Raw genomic sequence first — 23914 nt, forward strand, 5'->3', positions numbered from 1 at the left:
CATGAACACATCTAATCATCTCCAAACAGGTGTGTGTGTGTGTGTGTGTGTGTGTGTGTGTGTGTGTGTGTGCATGTTTTTGTGACACATGAGGACTCAAATGTGTGTAATGCCATGGGTATGACACAGGTATTACAGGAGAGGGTGAAATATGAGGACATTACCCATGGCCCCACTTTACAAAAGGCTTATAAATCACACAGGAGGAGTTTTTATGAGAAAGTAAAAATGCAGAATGTTTCCTGTGATGGGTAGGTTTAGGGGCTGTGTGTGTGTGTGTGTGTGTGTGTGTGTGTGTGTGTATGTGTGTGTGTGTGTGTGTGTGATGGGTAGGTTTAGGGGCAGTGTAAGGGGATAGAAAATACGGTTTGTACAGTATAAAAACCATTACGCCTATGGAATGTCCCCATATGTCACAAAAACAAACGTGTGTGTGTGTGTGTGTGTGTGTGTCAGACTCACCTGTCAGCGCATCCTGTTCCGCTTTATCCTGCTGCGCCAGTCGAGCCGTCACTTCCTCCGCTGGCCTCTCCGTCAGTGCCGGCTCGTGATGAGCGCACTCTTTACACTCTTCAGCTACACACACACACGCACACACACATGCAAAACACACACAACAAGTCATTAGAGCGCCAGGACAGATAACATCATACTTTACTCAAGCTGTGAGAGACAAATAAAATGGGTGATGTGAAATAATGAATGACATCTTTCTAGTGTGGTCTTCACTGGCTGCATGCAAACACACACACACACACACACACACACACACACACACACACACACAAGGCCAATCGGATTTATAGCGTGACGATCAGTTCTCATCAAACTAATATTATAGCATATTTGGCACAAAAAAAAGAGGTCAGCCTTTTGTTAGTTATTGGGAAAGAACAGTGGGCAGCACATGGTGTTAGTGAAGAACTGAATGAGCTCAACAGAAGAGGTTAGCACGAGTCACATGACAAACTGAGGACGAGCGGAGAGGAAAGAGGTGAGATGTCAGAGCATGCGGAGAGGACGAGACACCATCTGCCCAAACACTGATGCGGTGCAGAGCAGCCCGTGCGGATGATGAGTGGTCAGAAGCAGATGAGCCGGTGTGAATGGCCCGGTTCTGACCTGGCGTGGTGCGTGGGCTTTCGTCACTCGTACCCGGCGCGGGCACAGACGGCACGTCGCTGATAGCTGAGATAATGTGAGCTGCCTCTGCTGAGGCTTCTGCAACAACAGTAGGACTCCATGAGGAACACACATCACAGCACATCCTTTAGCACTTGCTCAGGTTCACGTATCATTAGGCATTCAGCTGTGTGTGTGTGTGTCTGTGTGTGTGTTGGGGGGCATATACCTGTGTGTGTGTGTGTGTGTGTGTGTGTGTGTGTGTGTGGGGGGGGGGGGGGGCATATACCTGTGTGTGTGTGTGTGTGTGTGTGTGTGTGTGTGTGTGTTGGGGGGCATATACCTGTGTGTGTGTGTGTGTGTGGGGGCATATACCTGTGTGTGTGTGTGTGTGTGTGGGCATATACCTGTGTGTGTGTGGGCATTTACCTGTGTACTTGTGTGTGTGTGTGCGGGCATATACCTGTGTGTGTGTGTGTGTGTGTGTGTGTGTGTGTGTGTGGGCATTTACCTGTGTGTGTGTGTGTGTGTGGGCATATACCTGTGTGTGTGTGTGTGTGTATGTATGTGTGTGGGCATTTACCTGTGTGTGTGTGGGCATATACCTGTTCACCTGTGTGTGCCTGTGGGCATATACCTGTGTGTGTGTGTGTGTGTGTGCCTGAGGGCATATACCTGTGTGTGTGGGCATATACCTGTGTGTGTGTGTGTGGGCATATACCTGTGTGTGTGTGTGTGTGTGTGTGTGTGTGTGTGTGGGCATATACCTGTGTGTGTGTGTGTGTGTGTGTGTGTGGGCATATACCTGTGTGTGTGTGTGTGTGTGTGTGTGTGTGTGTGTGTGTGGGCATATACCTGTGTGTGTGTGTGTGTGTGTGTGTGGGCATATACCTGTGTGTGTGTGTGTGTGTGTGTGTGGGCATATACCTGTGTGTGTGTGTGTGTGTGTGTGTGTGGGCATATACCTGTGTGTGTGTGTGTGTGTGTGTGTGTGTGTGTGTGGGCATATACCTGTGTGTGTGTGTGTGTGTGTGTGTGTGTGTGTGTGTGTGTGTGTGTGGGCATATACCTGTGTGTGTGTGTGTGTGTGTGTGTGTGTGTGGGGGCATATACCTGTGTGTGTGTGTGTGTGTGTGTGTGTGTGTGGGCATATACCTGTGTGTGTGTGAGTGTGTGTGTGTGGGCATATACCTGTGTGTGTGTGTGTGTGTGTGTGTGTGTGTGTGTGTGGGCATATACCTGTGTGTGTGTGTGTGGGCATATACCTGTGTGTGTGTGTGTGTGTGGGCATATACCTGTGTGTGTGTGTGTGTGTGTGCATATACCTGTGTGTGTGTGTGTGGGCATATACCTGTGTGTGTGTGTGGGGGGGGGGCATATATCTGTGTGTGTGTGTGTGTGTGTGTGTATCTGTGTGTGTGTGTGTATCTGTGTGTGTGTGTGTGTGTGTATCTGTGCCCGTCATTCACACAGAGACGCAGAACATGCAGGAGTAATACCGCTAAAAATGGATGCGCGCAAGAAAACTCGTCCGGAGCTTTATATCATCAATGAATGACGCGTTCGGTGACAGTGAGCTGCATTACACGCCGGACGGACACTACAAACAAATCTCTAGCTCTCGTTTTGGTCATAGTTTGTCTTGAAAAACGGAGATATTTGACGGTCGTCGTAGGAGAAGTCAGACTGCAGGATTGTGTGCCAAATGTTCTGACACTGCCAGAATTTCCTCTGAGGAAAAATTTGATCGCAGCGCTCATTAATCGGCCGCCGGTGAACAAACTAACGACCAAAGACGTCAGATTTTAGCCTAGGATCAGAGGAATCTTTTCAGATTTGCTAAATTTGTCTCAGACGGCCAAATCGTGGCCAAAATCACACAGTGTGCACCCCAATAGGCTGCATCTGAGAGTGTGATTGTGAGGAAGTGTGTGAGGAAGTGTGGCTCACCCTGGAGCGTTTGTGTCTGTGCTTCCTCTACCACAGCTGGAGCTTCCACAGGTTCTGGATCAGGCTTCTTGGCTTTAGCTTTGGGCTGCTTGGACTCCTTCGATGCTTCTGACACGGAGGAGATTTGCAGGGGTTCGATCTTTCCCTATTAAAAGAAGCATTTGTTCATCACTGATGGCCCACATCCTTCAGACAGTCATCAGTGTGTGCGTTTACATGCTTGTTTAATGCCGATTATGCCTAATAATCCAACAATGATCATGGTCCTGTAACCGCAGTAACCCATTTTCTTTAATAGGAGTAAGGCCATAAACGGCGTAAGCATAAACCGGTCGGCACGGGGAGGTTTTGCCTCTGATTTCGCGCTGCATGTAAAAGCATTAACCTGCTTTCTGACGGCTTATAGAAGACCGCATGTCTGATAGGTGCAGGGTATATGCAGGAATCCTGAAGTTAATTTCAATACCTTTTTAAGACTTTTTAAAGACCTTCTCAAAATATTTTAAGACCTCATCGCACTTCAAGTTCTAATCGGCAACAAACCTTTAATAAACAGTTGTAGTCGAATGTAGACTTAAAATCTCTATCGTAGGCCAGTTTTGTATCGTTTATATTGCATATCTGTTTCGCGACGCATGGAGGACGACACATCCCCTAACTGCGCATTTTGCAAAATACACGACGTCACCCGTAGACAGCGCTCGCCATGGATGGAAACAAACTTTTTTCAAAGTCTACCACTCCATGTTTTTACCAGCCACTTTTTTGTTTTTAACTGACAATGTGTAGCTGCATGTGAAAATTAATACTAATAGCTCTACAATACTTTATTTAATCTCAAGTCTCAATGAAATACTGACATTTTCACGATGATTTGTGGTCTTTTATAGCTTCCAGTTTTATGGTTTTTAGTCCCAAGAATGAAACTATTCATTCTGGCATCTTTGAAGCGTGTTGACAACATACCGAGCAGAACATTATCAGAATGGGAAGCACCGAAATCACAATTCTTGGCCGAAACCAAAAAAGAAGAAACCAAAAAATAAAATTCAAACTAAAATGTTTAACTCGACCTCCCTCATGTGTACATTAAATAATAATGTTCATGCCTACTGGCCTGCAGAAAGGTACAGAAATTGAATAAAGTAATCAAATGTAAAATAACTGCATTTTTAACTGTTTAAATCGAAGATTAATCCTTATTAAACATACAAAAGCTATTCAATCAAGAGCATTGTTTAATGTCAAACTAAATATAAGGACATCACTCAGCAGCAGTAAAGGCTACTGCGCCTTTAAGACCTGATGCAGGGATATGCTCGTCTTTCTCGACTGTGCATACTATACAGTTCACTTAAGCCATATTCAGACTATGTCTGCTAGGATACTCATCAAGATGGACATGTTGACATACTTCTTGTGTGAGTTTGTCCGTTTAAGCGCAAGACTTGAAAGAGAACTCAATATTTGCGCGCTGTGAGACTCGCGCGCGCTCTCGGATTGATGCACAGCGCCAGATCTTCTCTCAGCGCGCGCGAGTCTCACAGCGCGTCTTCACGCGAGTGATGACGGAGAAAACGACTGGTCATCTGCGCACATACGGCAGCACTCGCATGCATTGAACAAAGTTTACAAAGAGGTGAAACAGCTCGGTAGGTGAAGCGAGTTTACCCGCCACAACTCTAAATCAGCCGCATTTGGCTGGTGGCGGCGCTAATGTCCATCCCTGGCGCGGCGCTCCGAGCCGATCTCAGACTGAGCGCCCCGTTGTTTTTTAATACTTATGGGGATGAAAATAAATATATTCATAAATACTTTTTGGAGTCAAACTCTTTTGACAAAGCTTGAACAAAATACTTTCAAAATTTAATACTTTATAAGGGTCTTAATTTTCCCAAAATTGATTTATCACCTTTTAAGACTTTTCAAGACCCCGCGGATACCCTGAGGTGACAAAAACACAAACTTACAGCAGATTTAAACACATCCAGACAGAGTGAGCGTTTTGCATGATATGAGGACATATATCACAAACACAGACTCTTAAAGAACATTATAAAGATGTGTTCTCATCTCAGTCAGCAGAAGTAGAAGAGGTTCAGTCAAACGCTGCATGAGGGATAATATGAGCCGTAAATCTCCCGCTGACTCGCTTTATTAACATCACAACTGACTAACATTAGGGATACTCCGAGTCCGATACGGACATTATTATTATAGACGTCACCATAAGGAAATAACCGGTTTATTAATAAAGTCATGTAAACACGGTTCACTGGCGTTGTCAGTTTACTGGTGTGCATGTAAACGGGGAAAACTGGTTATTTCTATGCACTGCAAAAAATGCTTTTCTTACTCAGTATTTTTGTCTTTTTTTCAGTCCAAACATCTAAACATTCCTAAAACAAGAAGTATTTACTAGACAAGTAAAAGTAATTGTCTTGTTTTGGGAAGAAATAACTCAAAATGAAGAGAGTTTTTGCTTAAAATAAGATAAATAATCTGCCAATGGGGTGAGAAAAATAATCTTAATTCAAACAGAAAACAAGATTATTTTTCTCACCCCATTGGCAGATTATTTATCTTATTTTAAGCAAAAACTCTCTTCATTTTGAGTTATTTTTCCCAAAACAAGACAATTACTTTTACTTGTCTAGTAAATGTTTCTTATTGTAAGAATTTTGATATGTTTGGACTAAAAACAAGGGAAAAATACTGAGTTAGAAGAGCATGTTTTGCAGTGTAAGATGATATTTGTGAGTTATGAGCTCACTGCTGTGCATGTAAACGTGCTCCGTGACTGTCTCTGGTCTAAGCACTGAACACAGGCAGAGTGAAAGTGAAAGTGTTAGCAACTCTCACCGGCTTCTTGTGTAAGGGCACGAGTGGAGGAGGAGGCGGCCCAAGCACCATCTCAAACACCTGATCAGAATAAGGAACGCTCTTCTCTACGTTTGCTCTGAACTTCGGGTCCCATTTGGCATAAAGGATCGTTCCTCCAACACCGCCACCGACCGACACAAGACTAGCTGCCACTATTTTCCCAGCAGAAGATCTGTGGCACAAAAAGCCTGACTTTAGATTCATATCACACTTATAGATCAGTTCTTTAGCTCTGGGACAAAACAATAAATTATACATTTAGTTCTGATTAGTCGTTTTTAACACCACACCTAAAGATAGAGAATAAAAGGCATAATATGAGGTCACAATCTGACTGGACGGCTTTTATAACGTGTATATTTTATACTTTCAGAACATCCAAAACAATGCTGTGTGACGGCGATCGTTTGCTTGATTGCATTGTCATGTTTATGGTTGCATCTTGTGACATCATATCCTTTTGGTTGGTTCATGTCGTTGGTTTGTGTTGAGTTCTTATTTTATCCCATCTTTTCAAGGTCTTGGTCCACTTGTTTGGAGGCACCAGGTTCGTTTGGAAGCTTGTTTGGAGGCACCAGGTTCGTTTGGAAGCTTGTTTGGAGGCACCAGGTTCGTTTGGAAGCTTGTTTGGTGGCACCAGGGTTTGTTTGGAAGCTTGTTTGGTGGCATCAGGGTTCGTTTGGAAGCTTGTTTGGTGGCATCAGGTTCGTTTGGAAGCTTGTTTGGTGGCATCAGGTTCGTTTGGAAGCTTGTTTGGTGGCATCAGGGTTCGTTTGGAAGCTTGTTTGGTGGCATCGGGTTCGTTTGGAAGCTTGTTTGGTGGCATCAGGTTCGTTTGGAAGCTTGTTTGGTGGCATCAGGTTCGTTTGGAAGCTTGTTTGGTGGCATCAGGGTTCGTTTGGAAGCTTGTTTGGTGGCATCAGGTTCGTTTGGAAGCTTGTTTGGTGGCATCAGGTTCGTTTGGAAGCTTGTTTGGTGGCATCAGGTTCGTTTGAAAGCTTGTTTGGTGGCATCGGGTTCGTTTGGAAGCTTGTCTGGTGGCATCGGGGTTCGTTTGGAAGCTTGTTTGGTGGCATCAGGGTTCGTTTGGAAGCTTGTTTGGTGGCATCAGGTTCGTTTGGAAGCTTGTTCGGTGGCATCAGGGTTCGTTTGGAAGCTTGTTTGGTGGCATAAGGGTTCGCTTGGAAGCTTGTTTGGTGGCATCAGGTTCGTTTGGAAGCTTGTCTGGTGGCATCAGGGTTCGTTTGGAAGCTTGTCTGGTGGCACCAGGGTTCGTTTGGAAGCTTGTTTGGTGGCACCAGGTTCTTTTGGAAGCTTGTTTGGTGCCACCAGGGTTCGTTTGGAAGCTTGTTTGGTGGCACCAGGGTTCGTTTGGAAGCTTGTTTTGTGGCATCAGGGTTCGTTTGGAAGCTTGTTTTGTGGCATCAGGGTTCGTTTGGAAGCTTGTTTTGTGGCATCAGGGTTCGTTTGGAAGCTTGTTTGGGGGCATCGGGGTTCGTTTGGAAGCTTGTTTGGTGGCACCGGGGTTCGTTTGGAAGCTTGTTTGGTGGCACCAGGGTTCGTTTGGAAGCTTGTTTTGTGGCATCAGGGTTCGTTTGGAAGCTTGTTTGGTGGCATCGGGTTCGTTTGGAAGCTTGTCTGGTGGCATCGGGGTTCGTTTGGAAGCTTGTTTGGTGGCATCAGGGTTCGTTTGGAAGCTTGTTTGGTGGCATCAGGTTCGTTTGGAAGCTTGTTCGGTGGCATCAGGGTTCGTTTGGAAGCTTGTTTGGTGGCATAAGGGTTCGCTTGGAAGCTTGTTTGGTGGCATCAGGTTCGTTTGGAAGCTTGTCTGGTGGCATCAGGGTTCGTTTGGAAGCTTGTCTGGTGGCACCAGGGTTCGTTTGGAAGCTTGTTTGGTGGCACCAGGTTCTTTTGGAAGCTTGTTTGGTGCCACCAGGGTTCGTTTGGAAGCTTGTTTGGTGGCACCAGGGTTCGTTTGGAAGCTTGTTTTGTGGCATCAGGGTTCGTTTGGAAGCTTGTTTTGTGGCATCAGGGTTCGTTTGGAAGCTTGTTTTGTGGCATCAGGGTTCGTTTGGAAGCTTGTTTGGGGGCATCGGGGTTCGTTTGGAAGCTTGTCTGGTGGCATCGGGGTTCGTTTGGAAGCTTGTTTGGTGGCACCAGGGTTCGTTTGGAAGCTTGTTTTGTGGCATCAGGGTTCGTTTGGAAGCTTGTTTTGTGGCATCAGGGTTCGTTTGGAAGCTTGTTTGGTGGCATCGGGGTTCGTTTGGAAGCTTGTTTGGTGGCACCGGGGTTCGTTTGGATGCTTGTCTGGTGGCATCGGGGTTCGTTTGGAAGCTTGTTTGGTGGCATCGGGGTTCGTTTGAAAGCTTGTTTGGTGGCATCGGGTTCGTTTGGAAGCTTGTCTGGTGGCATCGGGGTTTGTTTGGAAGCTTGTCTGGTGGCATCGGGGTTTGTTTGGAAGCTTGTTTGGTGGCATCAGGGTTCGTTTGGAAGCTTGTTTGGTGGCATCAGGTTCGTTTGGAAGCTTGTTCGGTGGCATCAGGGTTCGTTTGGAAGCTTGTTTGGTGGCATCAGGTTCGTTTGGAAGCTTGTCTGGTGGCATCAGGGTTCGTTTGGAAGCTTGTTTGGTGGCACCAGGGTTCGTTTGGAAGCTTGTTTGGTGGCACCGGGGTTCGTTTGGAAGCTTGTCTGGTGGCATCGGGTTCATATGGAAGCTTGTCTGGTGGCACCGGGGTTCGTTTGGAAGCTTGTTTGGAGGCACCAGGTTCGTTTGGAAGCTTGTTTGGTGGCATCAGGGTTCGTTTGGAAGCTTGTTTGGAGGCACCAGGTTCGTTTGGAAGCTTGTTTGGAGGCACCAGGTTCGTTTGGAAGCTTGTTTGGTGGCACCAGGGTTTGTTTGGAAGCTTGTTTGGTGGCATCAGGGTTCGTTTGGAAGCTTGTTTGGTGGCATCAGGTTCGTTTGGAAGCTTGTTTGGTGGCATCAGGTTCGTTTGGAAGCTTGTTTGGTGGCATCAGGTTCGTTTGGAAGCTTGTTTGGTGGCATCAGGGTTCGTTTGGAAGCTTGTTTGGTGGCATCGGGTTCGTTTGGAAGCTTGTTTGGTGGCATCAGGTTCGTTTGGAAGCTTGTTTGGTGGCATCAGGTTCGTTTGGAAGCTTGTTTGGTGGCATCAGGTTCGTTTGGAAGCTTGTTTGGTGGCATCAGGTTCGTTTGGAAGCTTGTTTGGTGGCATCAGGTTCGTTTGGAAGCTTGTTTGGTGGCATCAGGTTCGTTTGGAAGCTTGTTTGGTGGCATCAGGTTCGTTTGAAAGCTTGTTTGGTGGCATCGGGTTCGTTTGGAAGCTTGTCTGGTGGCATCGGGGTTCGTTTGGAAGCTTGTTTGGTGGCACCAGGGTTCGTTTGGAAGCTTGTTTGGTGGCACCAGGGTTCGTTTGGAAGCTTGTTTTGTGGCATCAGGGTTCGTTTGGAAGCTTGTTTTGTGGCATCAGGGTTCGTTTGGAAGCTTGTTTGGTGGCATCGGGGTTCGTTTGGAAGCTTGTTTGGTGGCACCGGGGTTCGTTTGGAAGCTTGTCTGGTGGCATCGGGGTTCGTTTGGAAGCTTGTTTGGTGGCATCAGGTTCGTTTGAAAGCTTGTTTGGTGGCATCGGGTTCGTTTGGAAGCTTGTCTGGTGGCATCGGGGTTTGTTTGGAAGCTTGTTTGGTGGCATCAGGGTTCGTTTGGAAGCTTGTTTGGTGGCATCAGGTTCGTTTGGAAGCTTGTTCGGTGGCATCAGGGTTCGTTTGGAAGCTTGTTTGGTGGCATCAGGTTCGTTTGGAAGCTTGTCTGGTGGCATCAGGGTTCGTTTGGAAGCTTGTTTGGTGGCACCAGGGTTCGTTTGGAAGCTTGTTTGGTGGCACCGGGGTTCGTTTGGAAGCTTGTCTGGTGGCATCGGGTTCATATGGAAGCTTGTCTGGTGGCACCAGGGTTCGTTTGGAAGCTTGTCTGGTGGCATCGGGTTCGTATGGAAGCTTGTCTGGTGGCATCGGGTTCGTTTGGAAGCTTGTTTGGTGGCATCGGGGTTCGTTTGGAAGCTTGTCTGGTGGCATCGGGGTTCGTTTGGAAGCTTGTCTGGTGGCATCGGGGTTCGTTTGGAAGCTTGTTTGGTGGCATCAGGGTTCGTTTGGAAGCTTGTCTGGTGGCATCGGGTTTGTTTGGAAGCTTGTCTGGTGGCATCAGGGTTCGATTAGAAGCTTGTCTGGTGGCATCGGGTTCGTTTGGAAGCTTGTCTGGTGGCATCAGGGTTCAGATGACAGCGTTTACACTTATTCAAATGACACTAACAAATGACACTTATACACTAACAGAGCAATCACACCAGTGTGAACACAATCTAACATACATTTCAAAGATGTCTTATACACTATGTGTTAAAACCCAAAACAACCTAAAAAATAAACGAGTCAGTAATATGACTGTAAGCTTGTGTGTTTAAGGTTTGGTGTCGTACCCAGAGCCTCCAGCTGTGGTGTATCTGCGGCAGTGCTGAAACGAATGGCCTGACACTTTACCACACTGCAGAGAAACAAACAAACAAACACATCATCTCACATGCACTACATCATAAACTACAATATTCAATATAGAAGCAACCGCGTCCTTTTACACTAAGCACAACCACCATTTTACACCAATTAATAAAAAACAGCCACTCGTTTCAGATTTAAATGCTGTTCGGTTAAAGCATGATTGTGAATTTAAAAGGTAGATGGACACTAAAAACAAGAAATCATCATTGTGTGTTTTAGACACTCAGTAAAACACATTAAACAACAATGAATGAATGAATGAATGAATGAATGAATGAATGAATGAATGAATGAATGAATGAATGAATGGACAGCTGACACTAAACACTAGTTTCTATTTCCTCAATGTCTAGAGTACCACGGTTGAAAGTTTATTTATTTATTAAAGCAGCTGCTTTCCATAGCATCGATTATTCATTAGTCTCATTTACATAAAAGCGTCATGGTGAACATGACGACAGCGTTTGTGAGGGAAACTTTCTGAACTTTTCACGGACAAGGTCACGTCCTTCTATTGGACAAAACCAATAAACAGCACTGTACAGAGATTATAACTATGATTAAAATGCTCTAAGCGAACATGACGAGCGTAAAACACTGCTGAATGCATATAAAGGTCAATACGTGTAAAACTATCGATTTTTTAAAGACAGCTGGGTGACAGAAAATATGAATCATACAAAGCCCGCCCATATTTACGCGGTGTACATGCTAGGTTTTCTATTGGTGGAGGGAGGCGTCACTCACTGAATTGTGAGATTTCATTGGTTCGCCGGATCTGCCCGTCATATTGTAAACGCCTCTTTCGACCTCACGTTACGTCGTTGACGTACAACGGCGTTCTATACCGGTGCGCCACCTAAACGGCTAATAACTAACCTCTCAACTGGTGAAATCATCAACTCATTAAAACGTTTAGTGTAATATATTAACCGGTTAATTAAATAAACACACAAGGGGTTACTATTATACATAATGTAGCGTGTGAGAGACGTCGGGCCTCGCTGTGGGTCACTGAATGACCGCTCGTGCTGATAATAAACTCACCCGCGTCGCAGCTCGCGCCCCTTTCCAACACACCCGCAGCATGATTCTGAGTCCCGGATTAAGATCAGAAATATGCGACCAGTTTCAGCAAAACATTATAGATATGATAAACCTCAACAGCAACTTCGCCCCAGCACACACTGTAGATTAGCTCCTGCACTGCTGCGCGTAGTGACAGAGCGGCGCATGCGCAGTAGGCACGCACAAACGTCAACCGTGCGTCACGAGTTCATAGAAAATAAATATTCAGAAATTCAAAACGATTTCATTCGCTACTATTTTTTTTTTTTTAAATCTATGAATAATACTCATTCTTCCATTGGCTAAATACGTGGTTTTTATGCGTACATAATATAGAAAGGACGGAGCTTTCGTTGAGAGCAACTGCTGAGGTAACTTTTTAAGTTAGGATATTCAAAACGATTTCATTCGCGATTAATGCGATGATACCTATTTTTTACAGTCTATGAATGATAATCATTCTTCCATTGGCTAAATACACGATTTATATGAGCATATAATATAGAAAGGACGGAGCTTTCGTTTCGTTGCGTTGCTGAGGTAACACTTTATTTTAAGTTACACTTAATTGTCCGTGATTCAGTGTAATTATACATTTAAGTACTGAGTAATATTAACTACGTATTTACTATAGGGTTAGGATTCGGTTGAGGGTTATTTGCGTGTAATTATACATAATTTAGAGCTATAACTACTGTAACGACATGTAACGTGTAACGTACACAGTAAAATCGCGTTACTAAAATAATTTGATTACATTTTTCAATGTTATTTTTGATTAGAATTGGAATTAAAGGCACATCTCACTTTAGGTTGCATTTGTCACTTTAAAAAAGTTCATATAGCCATGGAAAATGTTTATTTATTTATTTACATTGTGCCTGTTTTTAGCACAATTAAGCACATTTTCCTAAATTCTCATAACCACAATGCAAAATACTAGTCTCATCTAACTAGTGCTGTAATATGGGGGAAAAATATAAATATGAAAATTATTAATATAATAATTACTTCAGTAACTATATAACACTGTAAAATAGCGTTACCAAAATACCTGTCATTTTATTTAATTTTTTCAATGTTATTCTTTATTACAGTGGTGGAAATTAGGCAAATTTCACTTTAGATCGCATTTTACCATAAGTAAAAAATTATATTTTGCATATAGCCATGGAAAATGTTTATTTATTTATTTACATTGTGCCTGTTTTTAGCACAATTAAGCACATTTTCCTAAATTCTCATAACCACAATGCAAAATACTAGTCTCATCTAACTAGTGCTGTAATATGGGGGAAAAATATAAATATGAAAATTATTAATATAATAATTACTACAGTAACTATATAACACTGTAAAATAGCGTTACCAAAATACCTGTCATTTTATTTAATTTTTTCAATGTTATTCTTTATTACAGTGGTGGAAATTAGGCAAATTTCACTTTAGATCGCATTTTACCATAAGTAAAAAATTATATTTTGCATATAGACATGGAAAACGTTCATATTTATGATTACACTTTATTTTACGGTTTCATTTTAAAAGTGTACTTATATATTTCAGTACTGAGAAATGTTAATTAACTACATTTACTTACTATAGGGTTATTATGGTAGGATTAGGGTTTGGTTGAGGGTTCGTTGCATGTAATTATGCATCATTAACTGTTATTACTATGATACGAACATGTAAGTAGGACACTGTAAAATAAAGTGTTCCCATATTTATTTAAATTGTGGTGTTATTTTAAGCACTTTCCATAAATTATCACAATACAAAATGCTGTAGTCTCATTCTCAGTGGTACTTTAATATGAAAAATAAGAATATGAAAATTACTAGCACCTCAATAAAACATAAAAACATCAATAATAATTGTAAATATAGTATTTGCATGGTGAAATATTGTAAGAGGCTAAGTTTCCTGCATGTAAACACATTAATGTGTGATAACTCATATTTGCTTTATTATAGTTGAATACACGTCCCATATAGATCAATCAGGCACTGGACAAAACGGAGCAGATCCACACTGTCACACGGGTGAGAAAACTGGACTTTATTGAATTGAACGTCATTACAGGTAAGTTCCCAAATCACTTTTAGACTCGAGTCAAAGGGGTAAAGTCTGCATTAGTGTTAATGGCAAAACGCCGTTCAGAAATAATAAAAACCGACATGCTCCAACAAGACAATAACTTAAACTGCAGATGGAGCCATGAGGAATTGCATGTCAATGCAGAAGCCATTTTCATTTTTATTCAAGTTATGTAAAGCGATCGCTTCTTTTCAAAAATAATATCATATGCACATGCCCAGAGTGTTAATCCTTTATATAAAGACTCACGTCTCCCCGATGACAGATTACTCACATTTGGAGACACACTGAACACACAGATGTGATTTCAGGAACATTAGGATTGATGAGGAATGCTACAACAGAAACTTTACCATTCAATAGTTTAGCATTTGCTTTTTATTCAGCTTTTAAAATCTAGAACTCTGGTTTCTTTTTATCTTTTTTTAATCTAAGTACGAGGCATGTGTGTGGAAGCTTGTTTCACCACAGAATCAAAAATAGAAAAGGTAACAAACTTTTTATTTCACAATTCAGACTTTTGTGAGCGTGATTTAAACCAAATTGCGAGTTATAGTCACAATTGTCACAATTGTGCGAAATAAACTCGTAATTCTGACCTTTTTTTCATCAAAATAGTGAATTATAAACAAAATTGTGTCAGAATTGTGAGAAAAAAAAAAAAAAAAAAAAAGTTAAACCGAATTGTGAGAAATAAACTCGTCATTCAGATTTTTCCCCCCACAAAATTGCGAGTTATACAGTCATAAATGTGAGAAATAAACTCAATTCTGACATATTATTATGACATTCTGTTATAAACAAAATTGTGTCAGAATTGTGAAGGAAAAAAATAAATAATTTTAAACAGACTTGTGAGAAAGTTATAAACAAAATTGCGAGCTATAAAATCGCAATTGTGTGAAATAAATTCATAATTCTGACTTTTTCCCCTCAAAATTGCGAGTTATAAAGTCACAATTGTAAGTAATAAATTCATAAATCACCTTTTTTCCTCAGATTTGCGAGTTATAAAGAAAATTGCGAGTTATAGTCACAATTGTGAGAAATAAATTCAACATTTTGATTTTTTCCCTCAAAATTGCGAGCTATAAAGTCACAATTATGAGAAACAAATGAATAATTTGAAATGTTTCCCTCAAAATTGCGAGTTATAAACAAAATTGCGAGTTATAAAGTCACAATTGTAAGAAATAAATTTATAATTCACCTTTTTTTCCTCAAAATTGCGAGTTTAGTCACAAATGTGAGAAAAAAATTCAAAATTCAGACTTTTTTCCTCAGATTTGCGAGTTATAAACAAAATTGCGAGCTATAAAGTCACAATTGTGAGAAATAAATTCAACATTTAGATTTTTTCTCTCAAAATTGCGAGTTATACACAAAATTGCGAGCTATAAAGTCACAATTATGAGAAACAAATAATAATTTGACATTTTTCCCTCAAAATTGCGAGTTATAAACAAAATTGCGAGCCATAGTCACAATTGTGAGAAATAAATTCAAAATTTGTAGTTTTTTCCTTCAAAACGGCAAGTTATAAACAAAATTGTGAGCTATAACGTCAGATATGTAAAAAAATAAAAAACAACTGTCAATTCTGATTCACAATTGTGAGATATAAACTCCAAAAGTCAGTATTTTCTCCTCAGAATTGCCCTTTATTACTAGCAATTGTGTTTATTTTGCACAATTCTGGAAAAAAAAAAAAAGCACGGTAAGATGTGCGAAATAAAAAAATATCATAATTACCTTTTTAAAATGGTTTATTCTGTGGCGGAAAACAAGCTTCCACACATTTGACCCAAATCAAGTTTTTTTCCCCTTTAAAAAAAAAATATTGGGAAGTCTGCGTTTTTTTATTAAACACTGTGCAAATTAAAACCACCAACGAAACCTCCCCAGGAGCCAACGTTATGAATCTAAAGACGAAACACATCAAGTCGTTTGTTTTTCTTCTTCTTCTTCTTAAATAAGTGCAGGATGGATGTAAAGGGGTCAGCCGAGGGTTATTCGGGATCCAGCGGGTCAGCGGGTCTCGAGGGTCTTTTCTTGTAGGACGGCCATCTGCATACGGGGCAACAGTGCCGCCCCCCCGCCAGCCAGACCACAATGCATTGCTGGTGGAAAACATGGCCACAGGGTAAACCCATAACGAGGCCATCTTCCTCAAAGTTCTCCAGACACACCACACACTCGGTGCAGTGGAGCATCCCACAGGGCCACCGAGACCAATCCGCGTCTTCTTCGGAACCACACCGATACGCTTCCCGCTCGTCACGATTTTCCGGCTCGTCCCCATTTTCACGCTTTTCCCACTCTTCCCGCTCTTCTCGATTTCCCCGCTCTCCTCCGGATTCGGCGTTCGGATCGGATGCGTGTGTGTGTAGCCGGTCGCGCTCCGCCAATCTGAACTTCCAGGTGGGAAGGTTCTTAATGTAGTCTGTCGGAACCAGCGGATGAAGCCAGAGATCCGGGAACGCCAGCCTTTCCAAAAGAAAGTTGGGATCGTCATCCCAGTCCGACTCAAAGTTCTGGAACGAGGCGATGGGATGCACCAGATAGCTAGTGTACCAATCCCAAAGACTCGACAGCCACTCCAGGTTGTTGGCGTTTTGGTCCTCGTTGCTGCATCTCCTCTTCTTCTCGAAGTAGTCGATGAGCAGGCCATGGGCTAAGTATGTGCTCAGGAAAAGAGCCGGATGGGAAGAGTAAAAGGTCCAATCGGCTCGAACCCATGAGGCGATGGTAGTGGTGTCTGCGTAGCGTAACAGCTTCAGGCTGTACTCGTAAAAGCTATCCAAATATGGCAGCTGGAGAAAACCAAGAATGGGCAGCCAGGATATGATAAGTAAGGAGTTATAAGTGCCAAGCGTGCTTATCAGAACCACGAAGCGCTTAATGGTGGCTCCCTGCGTGATAAAAAGGTCCATCCAAGCCATTAGATTAACCATGACTAAGCTCAAAATAAACAGGTCGTTGACTTCCGGCTGCACGGAGCGGAGGAAGGCGTCCATCGCATGCAGGGAAGCGAACTCTCCGGTGCTGTTGCCGTACCGGTAAATGCCTTCTGGTGTTTTGAGGATGTATGACGGGGTTTGCCGCACCCCGATGTCCTCCAAACAGGTGGTGTTGTCCCAGTCACGCACATCCACGAAGATGAAGTCGATGCGGCCGGTGAACTTGATGCTGAGCGCGGAGAAGAAGGCCGGCGGCTGGAGGAGTCTGGCGAACAGGAACATCTTCACCGGCTGCTTCTCCTCCATCTGGTACCAGTCCTCCATCAGCTGCTGCGAGAGGCGGATGGTTTTGATGCGGGACGCCACGTGGGCCGTCATCCATCTGAAGATGTGCTCGGTTTCGATCCGCCGGCCGCTGTACTCCTTCAGCATCACCTTCCCTTTGGAGGCATAGGTCTGCGGGACCGACATGATGAGCGTAGACTTCACCCAGCCTCGCTTATGGCAGTACCTGACGGAAGACGGAAGAAAACATTCATTTCCTGACAATAACACCATCATTTCTGAATTCATATACAGTCAGGTCCATAAATATTGGGACATCGAAACGATTCTAATCTGTTTGGCTAATCTCTAACCTCTTTATACCAGAGATGGACAGTAACAGCTCATTTACTTGAGTTCTGTTTGTTTATGAGTACTTGAGTCAACCGATTCGTTCTGTAATGAAGCAGCTGTTTATGAGTTTATGAGAGTCATTTAATGTAGCTGTTTTGCATCGAATGCAGCCGTTTATGAGTGAGTCATTGAATCACTGACCCAACCGATTCGTTTAGGAATGAAGCAGCCGTTTATGAGTGAGTCATTAAATCACAGACTCAACCGATTCCTTCAGGAATGAAGCAGCCGTTTATGAGTGAGTCATTAAATCACCGACTCAACCGATTCCTTCAGGAATGAAGCAGCCGTTTATGAGTGAGTCATTGAATCACCGACTCAACCGATTCGTTCAGGAATGAAGCAGCCGTTTATGAGTGAGTCATTAAATCACCGACTCAACCGATTCGTTCAGGTATGAAGCAGCCATTTATGAGTGAGTCATTGAATCACCGACTCAACCGATTCCTTCAGGAATGAAGCAGCCGTTTATGAGCGAGTCATTGAATCACTGGCTCAACCGATTCATTTAGGAATGAAGCAGCCGTTTATGAGTGAGTCATTAAATCACCGACTCAACCGATTCGTTCAGGAATGAAGCAGCTGTTTATGAGTGAGTCATTAAATCATCGGCTCAACCGATTCGTTTAGGAATGAAGCAGCTGTTTATGAGTGAGTCATTAAATCATCGGCTCAACCGATTCGTTTAGGAATGAAGCAGCCGTTTATGAGTGAGTCATTAAATCACTGACTCAACCGATTCGTTCAGGAATGAAGCAGCCGTTTATGAGTGAGTCATTGAATCACCGACTCAACCGATTCGTTCAGGAATGAAGCAGCCGTTTATGAGCGAGTCATTGAATCACTGGCTCAACCGATTCGTTTTGGAATGAAGCAGCCGTTTATGAGTGAGTCATTAAATCACCGACTCAACCGATTCGTTCAGGAATGAAGCAGCCGTTTATGAGCGAGTCATTGAATCACTGGCTCAACCGATTCGTTTTGGAGTGAAGCAGCCGTTTATGAGTGAGTCATTGAATCACCGACTCAACCGATTCGTTCAGGAATGAAGCAGCCATTTATGAGTGAGTCATTAAATCACCGACTCAACCGATTCGTTTAGGAATGAAGCAGCCGTTTATGAGCGAGTCATTGAATCACCGACTCAACCGATTCGTTCAGGAATGAAGCAGCCGTTTATGAGTGAGTCATTGAATCACTGACTCAACCGATTCCTTCAGGAACGAAGCAGCCGTTTATGAGCGAGTCATTGAATCACAGACTCAACCGATTCGTTCAGGAATGACGCCGCTGGTATTCAGCTCTTACACTAAATGAATGCAGAATCACTCGCGTTTAAGTGACTCCCTAGTTATTTTTGATGTTTTTTTAAGGGTACTATAATATAATGTCAAGCCCTGTTTATATTATAAGTTTGAGCACAATAATCATTATTATCATTATGCAACATTACGCTTTCATTGACTAAAATGGCCAGATATTTAGCCCCGGTTCCACAGACAGGGCTTAGATTAAACCAGGATTAGGCCATAGTTCAATTAGCTTTCATTAGCGTGCCTTGGCATATTTTAAGATATGCTTTCAGTTAAAACAGCTTAAACGTGCATTTTAAACACACACACACACGCCATACTGGGTTGATCAGTTTACAGGAATGTGAAAAACAGTCAGCTTTCAGTTGCTAAACGGATACGGCTAAAAACGTCAGTCATGCTTACCGGGAGTCACTGGAGCAGTTGAAAGTGCCTGTTCGAATGCCAAACTGGGAGACTTTCTGCACCATTTTGCCCCAGTTGGCAGTGCTCAACAGCGGGTTTCGGTCTTGGGCTATTACCTAGGAATGGGAAAATGATCTTTTAAATATATATACACACACACACACACACACACACACACAATATGCATTAAATGTAAAATTCTCCAAAAGTAGCATTCATGCCAAATTTGGACGAATGGCTCATTTTGCGGCAGACACTGACTGTAAATCTTGTTTGAATATGAGAACAGGAGAGAGATGTGATTTCAGTGAAATGAGCTGTGCTTTCAGTTTCTGTACCAGCTTACGGTAAACCGACTGTTGTGTGGAAAAAACTGCCTGAATATTTCTACACGGAGCAGAAAGTCTGTTCTGAAGACGTGCGAGTGAAGAAACGGTGAGCGGTGTTGAGTAATGTGAGTTATGTAACCGTAACTAGTAATGTTTTAAGTGCAGAGCTGTTGTCTGTGAGCATGATGGGTATTGTGGTACTACACACTAGGGATGGCTCGATACCACAACTCTGGCTTCGGTATGGTAACACAATCTAATACCGCAGTACCGATATTAAGCCGATACCACACGGGCTGATATTAGCACGGGTATATGAGTGCAAATATGCAAGTTTTGGGTTTATAAAGTGGGAAATCACCAAAAATGTTTATTAGTAAATTAATCAGCAAAGCTTATCACATCAAATCAGTCATTTGAAAACTTGTGAGAAATAATTGCAGCAAAAATCTCTCAAAATTAGCAAATTGCTTCTGGTTTGAAAAGACATCTCACTACACTAAAGCAATCTGCATAATCCGAGTCAACATTTCACACTCGTCTCGGGACGGAGAACGGGAATCATTTAAGCGATTTTATAGCATTTAGTAATAACAGTTACAGGAGACATGAGCTCATAACGACACACACACACACCTGCACCTTAGAGCTCACACATTACACATCAAGTTTCCTTAAACAGTCAAACACACAGAATCATGTACAAATGTCAGTCTTCAGTGAGTATTCACACACACACACACAGGCGGTTGTGTCTAACGCCAATGTAAATAGTGCAATAGGATGCATGCAAATATAATGAGATCTAAATGTCATTGGTTGAAACGAACGCTGGAGATTTTGTGATATTCGATCTTATGTTAGGCTGTGTGTGTGTGTTGATCAGTGTTAAAGCAAATAAATGTCTAATTGAGATGGTTTGAATGATCCGCTGACCTGCCGATCTCTTCAAAAGTCAGGATAGTGACAGATGCTTGGCTAGGTCTGATGGTTCTTCATCAGTTTTATAAGCAAAGTAATTACAGATGTCACTTCTACTCTCTTTATTAATCCGTTGTGGGCATCTTGAGTGAGATTCAACTGCTTTATCTTGCTCGTCTATATTGTTGTCACATTTGCCGGTTGTTTCGGGTCAGTTTGGGTAGAGCACTGCCATCTAGTGGTGAACTTCAGAAAAGCAGCTTATACCGATATGTGACAAATCATGATATTGTACCGTTTGAAATGAAATATATACCGGTATACCGCGCATCCCTACTACACAAAATGTGAGCATTTACTCTAGGGCTGCAACTTACGATTATGATAATCAATTTGTTGGCTGATTATTATATTAGATTAGTATAATCGATGAATCTGATAAAAAGGTCATTTTTAATTTTACATATAAACACACTATTCCGCATCCTGTCCAGTGCTGTCCTTCAAACTCACGGGGTTTTACTATCTAAAGCCCTGTTTATCCTCGACGCGTCCGCTTGAGCGCGAGGGTGCGCGCGGCAAAGATGACGTCACTGTGCAGGGGGCGGTCGCGCGCGTTGGGTCCGCAAGACCCCATTTCGCCTGCCGGTGTGCAGCGCATTTTTTGTAACTCCGCGCGCAGCTCCGCATCCGAAGATGAACGAGTTCAGGCGAATCTAGCCGAGCCTGACGTCTCATCACACCGGCCCCAGTTTGCACATTAGGTGCTTATATTTACTGAAGGAGCTACAAAGGCAGAAATAAGCCATTTTAAATAACCAAATGTTTAACCAAATAAATAAATAAATCATGACACTAAAGTTTGTGAAATTAGGAAATATTTAAGGGTGCTTTCACACCTGCCTTGTTTGGTCCGGATTTTCTGACTTTTCAGTTTGGTACGAACCAAAATTACAGGTGTGAAACCTCCCTCGGTCCGCGCGCCGGACCAAACAAACGAAATCTGGTCCGACGAAAATAGGTAGTCTCGGTCCGAGCATGTCTGTGTGTGTGTGAGCGTGTTTGCGAGTGCAAGTGTGGGTGCGAGTGCAAGTGTGTGTGCGAGCATGTCTGTGTGTGTGTGAGCGTGTTTGCGAGTGCAAGTGTGTCTGTGTGTGTGAGCGTGTTTGCCAGTGCAAGTGTGTGTGCGAGTGTGTCTGTGTGTGTGAGCGTGTTTGCCAGTGCAAGTGTGAGTGCGAGTGCAAGTGTGGGTGTGTGTTTGAGCGTGTTTGCGAGTGCAAGTGTGTGTGCGCCTGTGAGCGTTTGCGAGTACAAGTGTGTGTGGGAGCATGTCTGTGTGTGTGTGAGCGTGTTTGCGAGTGCAAGTGTGTGTGCGAGCATGTCTGTGTGTGTGTGTGTGTGTGTGTGTGTGTGTGAGCGTGTTTGCGAGCCTGTCTGTGTGTGGGTGCGAGTGCAAGCGCGTGTGTGTGTGTGAGCGTGTTTGCGAGTACAAGTGTGTGTACGCGAGCGTGTCTGTGTGTGTGCGAGCACTTACATGTGCTTCTAAGTGCATGTTTGTGCTTGCGAGTGCAAGTGTGTTTTTCTGTGTGTGCGAGCGTTTTTGCGAGCACTCAAGTGTGTGTGCATGCGAGTGTGAAAGTGTTTTTGTAACTAAAAAACACTACTTGACAGTTTCCTGGTGCTTTTAGTAGCCCATTTACTGTTGTCTATTAGCTCTAAACGCTCCAGTCATCTGTGTGTTCAGACTGAAGTTGTGTTTATTGTTTGCCTCGTTCAGAAGCAGATGAGATGAACGCGAGCTCATACATCAGACTGCTTGCATTCGGGTGCAGTAACAGTGAAAACTGAGGATGCAACCAATGTTGACAGTAACGCTGGATGACCGGTTGAGCTATCCCTGAGAAGGGTTTAGACACTGACCTGAACTAGCCAGATGCCATCTTTAGTGTCCTCCACAAGCTCATAGAAGTGCATTTCCCCGCTGAAGGAAGTGCTGGAGTCGGATCCCGTCTGCTCCTCGTTCTTGAGCGCGGAGTAAAGCTCGCCCTGCATCAGCTCGCCTGCAACAGCAAACACGGAGCGATTAACACGACATTAAAGGGTTAGTTCACCCAGAAATGAAATGTCTGTCATTAACTCCTCTCCCTAATGTCGCTCCACACCCGTAAGACCTCCGCTCATCTTCACACACAGTTTAAGATATTTTATATTTAGTCCGAGAGCGTATGCAAACTATACTGTCCATGTCCAGAAAGGGAATAAAAACATCATCACAGTAGTCCATATGAGACATCAGTGGGTTAATTAGAGTCTCTTGAAGCATCCAAAATACATTTGGGTCCAAAAATAACCACAGGTGGCGATCCGAATCATGAATCAATACGCTGATTCATAACCGTTTGAATCTTTATTTGAGGATTGAACACAAACGCGGAAGAGAAGCCAATGCTGAATAAAGTCGTAGTTTTTGTTATTTTTGGACCCAAATGTATTTTGGATGCTTCAAGAGACTCTAATTAACCCACTGATGTCTCATATGGATTACTGTGATGATGTTTTTATCCCCTTTCTGGACATGGACAGTATAGTGCGCATACACTTGCATACGCTCTCGGACTAAATATAAAATATCTTAAACTGTGTGTGAAGATGAGCGGAGGTCTTACGGGTGTGGAGCGACATTAGGGAGAGGAGTTAATGACAGACATTTCATTATTGGCTGAACTAACCCTTTAAGCACAAACACCAGTGATAATGGCGGACCAGTACCTGAGTTCTCCACCAGCTCCCTCACGTCCCGCTTCTCCGCCAGGCCCGAGTACCCCAGTCCCCGGCACTCCAGGATGGTCTTCAGCTTCTTAAAGCTCAGAGTGACCGGGTCCACCAGCTGGGTGGCGAAAATGCCCGTCTCGTACCAGACGACGGCCTCGAAGAACCGGGCCAGGATGAAGAGCATGAAGAAATACAGCAGCAGAAAGAACAGCTTCCACCACATCTTCTCCGAGTTTACGATGGCAGTTCTGTATTACTGTCTTTATAACGCGTCCGACTGACTCCGTCCGAAGCAGGAACGAATGGTTTCCATCGCGTTATGTAATTATGAGGAGGCCGAGCGTCAAAACAAACCGCTCGCGGAGGAGCAGGCCGGGGAGAGCTACGACTGGACCAACGGCCGTCTTCATTCACACACACACACACACACACACACACACTTACCGTCCCGACATGTCTTACTACACACACAGCACGATAACTCACCGATATTTTCCTCGCGATACCGGGGAAAGATAACGTTTCTGTGCGTGTGAGAGAGAGAGGGTTGCCTGAACGGTCAGCTGGTGCGCAAAACAAACTGACGTCACACGCACGCTCACTTCCGGCGCAATAACGAGTGCGCGCAGGCCCGCTGTAAATAAAGCAATATTATATTTTTTATTTTGCTTATTTTTTATTTAGTTCATGAAAGACATGTAATAAAGTCTTATGTATGGATGTTATCGAGTATTAATAATAAAGTAAAACTAAATAAAAGTCCTCAAGAATTATTGTTTGTTTTTGACACGTTTTTTATTGAACGCCAAGAACAAAATATCAAAATATACATCTACAATGGCATTGATAA

At 43.3% G+C, this 23914-nt stretch overlaps 2 protein-coding genes across 3 annotated transcripts in view; both read right to left on the reverse strand.

The window, feature by feature from the left end:
- The window catches only part of immt (inner membrane protein, mitochondrial (mitofilin)), a 25144-nt gene extending 13390 nt beyond the window's left edge, over nt 1-11754 (reverse strand). The window contains exons 1-6 of one of the 2 annotated variants that reach the window (XM_067456771.1): nt 11566-11754; nt 10440-10504; nt 5935-6127; nt 3073-3217; nt 1123-1221; nt 463-576 (exon numbers count right to left, since the gene is read on the reverse strand). In XM_067456771.1, the coding sequence (XP_067312872.1) occupies nt 463-576; nt 1123-1221; nt 3073-3217; nt 5935-6127; nt 10440-10504; nt 11566-11607 (658 nt within the window). In that variant the 5' untranslated portion in view covers nt 11608-11754. The remainder of the gene's footprint in view (nt 1-462; nt 577-1122; nt 1222-3072; nt 3218-5934; nt 6128-10439; nt 10505-11565) is intronic. The other variant, XM_067456772.1, reaches the window with a different exon arrangement.
- Nucleotides 11755-14345: 2591 nt separating this feature from the next.
- rnf103 (ring finger protein 103) lies at nt 14346-23666 on the reverse strand. The gene is made up of 4 exons (XM_067456774.1): nt 23062-23666; nt 22213-22352; nt 19043-19158; nt 14346-17157 (listed from the first exon to the last, which is right to left on the reverse strand). Exons 1-4 carry the CDS (start codon nt 23285-23287, stop codon nt 15696-15698), a joined length of 1944 nt encoding a protein of 647 aa, XP_067312875.1. The 5' UTR covers nt 23288-23666; the 3' UTR covers nt 14346-15695.
- Nucleotides 23667-23914: the final 248 nt, after the last annotated feature.

Source organism: Pseudorasbora parva, chromosome 11 (genome assembly GCF_024679245.1).
Source record: "Pseudorasbora parva isolate DD20220531a chromosome 11, ASM2467924v1, whole genome shotgun sequence".
Taxonomy (NCBI): Eukaryota; Metazoa; Chordata; class Actinopteri; order Cypriniformes; family Gobionidae; genus Pseudorasbora; species Pseudorasbora parva.